Source organism: Octopus sinensis, linkage group LG13 (assembly GCF_006345805.1).
Source record: "Octopus sinensis linkage group LG13, ASM634580v1, whole genome shotgun sequence".
Taxonomy (NCBI): Eukaryota; Metazoa; Mollusca; class Cephalopoda; order Octopoda; family Octopodidae; genus Octopus; species Octopus sinensis.
In genome coordinates, this window is record NC_043009.1 from 417,093 (window position 1) to 424,592 (window position 7,500).

Below are 7,500 nucleotides of genomic sequence, written 5' to 3' on the forward strand. Positions count from 1 at the left end.
TGGTGCAACGTGGAATAAAGTGTCGCCTCTTTAGTCACTCTTTTTTTCCTTGTATATCTTATTCCATTTTCTTTTATTATTTCTCTACCAACTCTTTCTCATCCTTATTCTTCCGGCTTTTAGTTTATTAGTGTTTATTTAACAAGTGAGAACGTTTGGTTATGGTGTATTATTTAGAAAATGCAACAGAAATGTCTTTATAACTAATATCATGTTTAAAAGTTATATAATTACAGTTTAAGTGGGACGAAACATCGACCGACACGTACCGTCGCATATGCTGTTCACGTCAAATTGCAACTAGCCAATCATGAAACTCGTTAAGGAAACGTCATGCTGATTGCGCAACCAAACATCACGTGTATGTGTGTGGGGGCGGGGCTTGTGTATTTCGTCCAGGAAAAGCCCTCCTTTAAAGACTTACTGTGTTGAAAAACACAGTACACTTCCAAGTATACTCAGGCAAACATGTATATGTATAAGTAGACGAAGCACGGCCGATTGTTTATGAAGACCGCGTTTGAATGAGGCCACGCGTTTGATCCTTCTGCCTGAGATCCTGGGCAAATGTCGTTTTGGGCAGCCTCCTTCCAGTTCATAACGAATGAGTAAAGTTGGGTAGACGGAAAATGTACAAACGCATGAATTCAAAAGTTTCCTGTAATTCAAAATGTACGGCCTGGTCACGCTCGATGTGTGAAGCTGGTTCTGGCGGAGAATTACGGGAAGTTGCTCGTGTCTGAGGAATACGCAGTAATTCACTCTCTAATTAAGAGGCAAACAATTCTGTTGATAGAACAACCAAATCCTCGTCGTCAAACGGTGAGGATCCACTGCTGTCTGTATTGAATACTTACCCTTTTTAATACTTTTTTAAGCATTCATTCCTTCATTGCTGAATATTTCGACTATAATGTTTTCAATATTGAGCCCTTTAATTTGTTAACCTTTTTGATACCAACCCACTCCAGGCCACCACTCCTTTTTCTACGATATAGACTTGATTAAAAGAAATCAAAATTAACCCCTTCCACTGAAATTCCATGTTAATTGTTATACTCAGCACACTAGATTAATAACAGTTTTAGATTTTGGCACAAAACCAGCAGTTTCAGTGGATGGGATAAGTCGATTATATCGACGTCAATGGACAGTAAACCAGGAAAGGATGAAAGGTAAAAATCACCCTCGGTGGAATTTGAACTCAAAACGTAAAGAAATGCCGCTTGGTATTTTGTTCAATTCGTTACTGATTTCTCCAGTGCACTGCCTTAAACTCCAAATTTTAATGGTTTCAAATTTCGGCGCGAGGCCAGTAGTTTGGGGTCGATAAATTGAGTAACAGTTCCAGTCGAATATTAAGCTCGATTTAATTGACTTGTCCCACTCCCTTAAAATTGCTGGGCTCTTGCCAAAACTAATTGGGATAAAGCAGCATATCTTTTCAAAAATATGGTGGCAAAAAGTTTTATAGTTCTGATGTCCTCACTGCTTATGTCTGCTAATTGCACTGTTCAGCTCATTTCACTGAATTAATTTAAGCCATGTTTAAAAAAAGTATTTTCACTGATCTCTTTTAGCAAAGTTTTAAACATGTCTCGTGAAAATTATCGAATGCGGTTGGAAATGGCAATAGAATAGTTTCAACAACAAAAAAGTAAAGAAATAATTAAAACTTTTCGAAATGACTGGTTCAGTAAGAATAAAGTGATTGTTCGGTTATATTACAAAATGAATAAATAAATAAGTAAATAAACAAAACGAAATAAAATAGAATAGAATAAACTTCTTTGCACGCCACGTTTGTTCTGTTCATTGTCGAGTAAATATGTATTGGGTTGTCCGGAAAGTTCGTGCAGATTTTTAGAGGAAAGAAAAATTTCAATAAATACTTGTCATTTTTAATCAACCAGATATGAACCATTTTGTTACACAATGCGTCTCCTTAAATTTAACAGAGATTAGTATGCTAAAAGTTAAAATTTACAATGTTTGAAAAATATGGTGACTAAATGATCATAGCCAGAGGACATTTAAAAATAAGTCTTCTCAAGGATGACCTTTTGGCAAGAAACAGCTTCAACAACAACATCAAAAACAGCAACAACAACATCAATAACTGGTCATTGATCCCAACAAAATAAAATCTTAATCAAGGGCAATTTGGTAATGGTGTGCAGAGCCAGTTATTAGTCTATTGAGGAATTCGGACCGATGATGGAAAAAAGCCCAATACTCGAAGATTTTCACTCTTTTCGAAAATTTATCTAATCGAAGACATCTACGAACTTATCAATAGGCAATAATAATCATTCTTTCTTATTCGTTGTGTCCCCTGAGTAGGAATAAGATAAGTAAGTCTGTGACATGAATACTGTTTTTCCGGACCCTTCAAGGAGCCAATTAAGAAAGAAAGAAAGAAAGAAAGAAAGAAAAAGGAAAGAAAAAAGCGATCGAAATATGACAGCTATTTTATTTAGCAACGCCGATTTGATTAATGGCTGGGACGGCATCGACAGAATTTGAACGCATAGAACGGAGGGACAGAAGAAATAGTGCAAAGTTTTCTAAGATGGCTGATATTCTACTGCTTTCTAACTAATATTAGAAAATTGATATTCTACTAAATTCTTCTTTGGAAAATTCGGGTCCGTAACGATTTAAAGCTCTCGAGTTGGTCCGTTCCTCCGTACACATTGTCTGCAAATGATCTCCAAGGTATACAGTTAGAATATTTGCTACTACCACCGAGATTATCACTCACAGGCGACTTCACCCGAGCTCGCGCCCGCGGCTTCCATGCTCGCCGTGGCGTCTTCCTACTCGTCTAGGAGTTCTCCAACCAGGGTACATGTAAGCCTCGTCGTACGGAAGAAAAATTGAGGGATACGTGAGGTGTGTAAAGAACACTAGAATTTTGAAGTAATAACAACAGCCAAACAACTCAGACCAGAAAGAAACGTTGTGAATAAGTGTTTTCAGCAGTTTGTAGCTAAAAACAAATTCCATGCAAAACTGTCAACCGAGAAATATCGAGGCACAGGCAAAGCTGAGTGATTAAGAAGGCCGCTTCACAACTACATGGTTTCGGGATCAGTCACACAGCGCGTCAACTTCTACTATAGCCCCGGGCCGGCCGATAATTTATGAGTGAATTTTGTAGACAAACAGTGTATCGAAACCGGTCATATGTTTGTGTGTGTGTGTGTGTGTGTGTGTGTGTGTGTGTGTTCCCCACCACCACTCGACAACCGACAGTGTTTGGTTTAGGTCCCCGTAATGTAGCGGTTCAGCAAAAAAGCCCTCCAGAATATGTATCAGCTTAAAGAAAGGATTGGATGCGATATGTTCGACTAAATCCTACAAGGCCGTGCTCCAGCGTGGTCGCAGTCCAATGAGTGACACAAATAGATGATGAAAAATAAAAGATTCTAACAAGTCAAAATGTCTACAAAGAGTTAATATGTCTAGAAGGACTGTCAAGTTCTACACATCGCCCTGCTAAGTTATAAAAATCTAAAACAGATCAAGTAATTTGGAAAGCAAGCGAACTGGTATAACCATTTGCTACACGGGATCGGAAAAAAATAAGACTCTCTTGCGTCATTCGGCCTTTTTACTCTCTGAGTTCAAATACTTGAGGGGTTATCTCCGCCTTTCATCCCTCAAATTATCAGTAAATAAGATTAACCCTTTCTCCATAGGAGAGGGAACAAGGGATGCAGTGAGTGCAAACGCACTCCCTAAAATATGTGAGAGAATGAAAACGCTTTGAACATCCTGGCCTGGACCTGGGTTTGCACTCACTAAACGAATTTCGTTCCAATATTTATGCCTTTGCCAGTCGAAAGAATTTTTGTAAGTTTGCCCCAAAGGCCCATGCTAGTTTTCAAATTTTAAGTTAGCCCTTGTTTCATACGTCCTGAATAATGGAAAAGTACTTCTATCATAAATTAGGTGTCAAGTTGATGAAAAATAAATATATAAAAATTGGGAATGTGTGTCATATATGATGCATGAACGGCCGGGGAAAGATCTGTATTTTACAGGACAGGCTACGGGTAAAGTATCAGTAGAGAAAACCGATTCGACTAAGTCCCTTTTATTCAAATTTGCGGGCTTTGCACTTAAAATTATAAACAAAGAAATGTAAAACATTATCGTCATACTCTCTCTCTTTCTCTCTCTCTCTCTCGCTCTCTCTTCTCTCTCTCTCTCTCGCTCTCTCTTTCTCTCTCTCTCTCTCCATATCTCTCTCTCTCTCTCTCTCTCTCATTCTCTCCCAAAAGTTTTAGATGTTAATACAACTTACCGAATAAAAGGCATATTCCATAATATAATCCGTTCATGGTGGTAAGATTTTTAGTTTTCTTACTGTATGTAGGAAAATTAACGCCGAACGCTGATTATTTTTAAGACTATAGGATAGTTTTGTTTTTTCTTTTGACTGGACGCAAAATTGTTGCTCCTTCAAGTGTAGTTGTCAGCCGATGTAACTGAAGCGAATTGTTAGGTTAGCAGACGGCAACAATTTTTTTTTCTTCCTTTCTAAAATGTTTTCAGCACTGACCGATGCAGACGAGGCTCTTCCACCGAATACAAGCAAGGCAGTTTTATATATATATATATATATTATATATATATATATATTATATATATATATATATATATATATATATATATATATATATATGCGGGCACACACACACATATGCGCGCGCACGCACTCACCTTCCCACAGACATGAATACACTCTCATCAATACGCATGCGCGCGCGCACACAAACGCACGCAGACACACACACACACACGCACACACAGACAGATACAGGCTCGCAAATTCCCATGTGCATGTATTAATTTATACGTGTATTTATGTATGCCGGTGAGTTGGTGTGTGCGTGTGTGTGTGTGCTCGTGCGGGTTTGTATGTGCATAAGTATGTGTATGTGTTTGTGTGTATGTAAGTATACACACACACACACACACACATATATGTGGGGTCTGCGTATTCTATAAATTAGCACGGAAACAACAAACGCTAACTGGTTAATTTAATGCTTAGGACGGAATAAAGGAACTTGACATTTACCTACTGCCAAGTGGCCTGGGCCAGGAACTAAATACCCGACTCATGTTACAAGGAACCCCACCCCAGCAATCTCGCCATCTTGCCCCAAGGAAAAAAGAAGGATAAACAAAAAGCAAGAAAATAGTGTACAAGTGTAGATCTTCAAATATATTTGGTTGTCCGGAAAGTTCGTGCCGATTTTTAAAAGAAAGAAAAATGTCAATAAATACTTGCCATTGAATTTTTAATCAACCAAATATAAACCGTTTTGTTTCACAATGGGTCTCCATCTTTTCTTTAACTTGAAAATACCCTCTTCCCAGAATTGGGGTGGTTTCATGGCAAAGAATTCATCAAGGTGTCATATTACGTCATCCAAGGAATTGAAATTTTTACCATTAAGACTATTATGCAGAGACCTGAATAAGTGGAAATCCGAAGGAGCAATATCTGGTGAATATGGAGGCTGGAGTAACACATTCCAACCGAACTGCAGCAATTTTTTTTGTCTGGTTCCCAATACATCAAGTGACGAAATGGAACTTTCTTATTTTCCATTTTAAAGGGTTACAGAATTAACACAGATTATAGGAACATAAACCTTCTTCCACGAAAAGATAGCTTAAACTGTGCTCTAAATGGAGGTGTAGTCAAATCCTATTTTATGGACTCAACCATGTTCTAAAAAAAGTCGAAAGGTAAGCTACTATAAATCGGCACGAACTTTCCGGACAACCCAATAGTTACACCGTGGGAAAGGTTCAGAGAAGACAATATTCCTTCGTCAACAGCAGATAGAAAGAAAGAAAGGCAAAGGGTGTTAAGTGAAAAAACGGCGTTGATTTCGGTGAAGCAAAATGGAAGGTGGGTAGAATGGCGGGTTGCAGTCCAGAGGGGGGGTAGTGGTGGGGAGAAGGGAGGGAGAGGTGCAGGGGATAGAGTATGGGGAGGGGGTAGGTGAGTGAAATAAGCGTGCTCGTGAAATTAACGTGCAAGTGGTTGACCACTCCAGATACACGTGTACCCTTAACGTAGTTCTCGGTGATATTTAGCGTGACACAGTGTGACAAGGCTGGCCCTTTGAATTACAGGCTCAACAGAAACAGGAAGTAAGAGTGAGAGAAAGTTATGTTGAAAGAGTACAGCCGGGTTCGCCACCATCCCCTGCCGGTGCCTCGTGGGGCCGTAGGTGTTTTCGCTCAATAAACACTCACAGCGCCCGGTCTAGGAATCGAAACCGTGATTTCTATGACCGCGAGTTCGCTGCCCTAACCACTGGGCCATTGCGCATCCACTACATCGCACGACTGTACACTTTTCCATACTTTACTGCTTGAATCAAGAAGCATGAATCTGTATGTGGTTGTTCGACTTTTGACAAAATAGCAGCTAAATCTGCATTAAATTAAACTCTATGATTTTTCAGAAGGGGAGAGCACGTTGGATAATGTAGTCCTAAGTAGATCACTTCGAAGAAGCAAACAGAGTGGCTACGGCTGGAGCGCTCTTCGTCGTACATTTTGCTCAACAACATCACTATCATCGTCGTCATCTTCAACGTTATCACCATCATCACCATTATCATCGTCATGATGATGATGAGAGGGAGGGAGGGAGAGGGAGAGGGGGGAAAGAGATTACTATGAAATGACAGAGAGGGTGAATATTTTCTCTAACGGGGAGAACCGCTGCAGGGTTGTATACTAGTTTTGTTTTATTCGTTATCATGAGAGATCTTTTTACTATGAAGTGAATGGTATATGGTATTTCCATATTTTCATAAAATCCATTTATTGAATATTCCTGTAGTAGTAGAAGACTTAGATAGCGAAAGAATGCAGTCTATGTATGACATCCATTGAATGTATGTTATCTGTTTATCACACTAATTGCACACGATGAAATATTTCCCCCTATGTCTAATATAATGAATATCTTTAAAGGCGGCAAGCTGGCAGAAACGATAGCACGCCGGGCGAAATGCTTAGCGGTATTTCGTCTGTCGTTACGTTGTGAGTTCAAATTCCGCCGAGGTTGACTTTGCCTGTCATCCATTTGGGGTCGATAAAGTAAGTACCAGTTACGCACTGGGGTTGATGTAATAGACTTAATCCCTTTGTCTGTCCTTCTCTGTTCCCTCTATATATAGCCCCCTGTGGGCAATAAGAAACGTTAGCACGCCGGACGGCATTTCATCTGCCGTTACGCACTGGGGTCGATAAATTAAGTACCAGTTACGCACTATGGTCGATGTAATAGACTTAATCCCTATGTCTGTCCTTCTTTGTTCAATCCACAGAATTGTCTCCCCTTACTCACAGGAGCTGGATAACTCCTACCGCATTTCCTGTTTTGACACACAATCACCCACACTTTCAAAATATACACTACATTTAAACACATGCATCCTAATCTTCCAAAGAAGTTTT

General features: G+C 39.5%; 2 protein-coding genes across 2 annotated transcripts in view; one reads left to right on the top strand and one right to left on the bottom strand.

Annotated features, from left to right (window-relative positions):
* LOC115218434 overlaps nt 1-4,617 on the bottom strand; it is an 18,613-nt gene extending 13,996 nt beyond the window's left edge. Inside the window, exon 1 of the mRNA XM_036508094.1 lies at nt 4,313-4,617. Coding sequence (XP_036363987.1) covers nt 4,313-4,349 — 37 coding nt within the window. The 5' untranslated portion in view covers nt 4,350-4,617. The remainder of the gene's footprint in view (nt 1-4,312) is intronic.
* The window catches only part of LOC115218432, a 78,118-nt gene that overhangs the window by 50,564 nt on the left and 20,054 nt on the right, over nt 1-7,500 (top strand). The gene's annotated exons all lie outside the window — the stretch shown is intronic.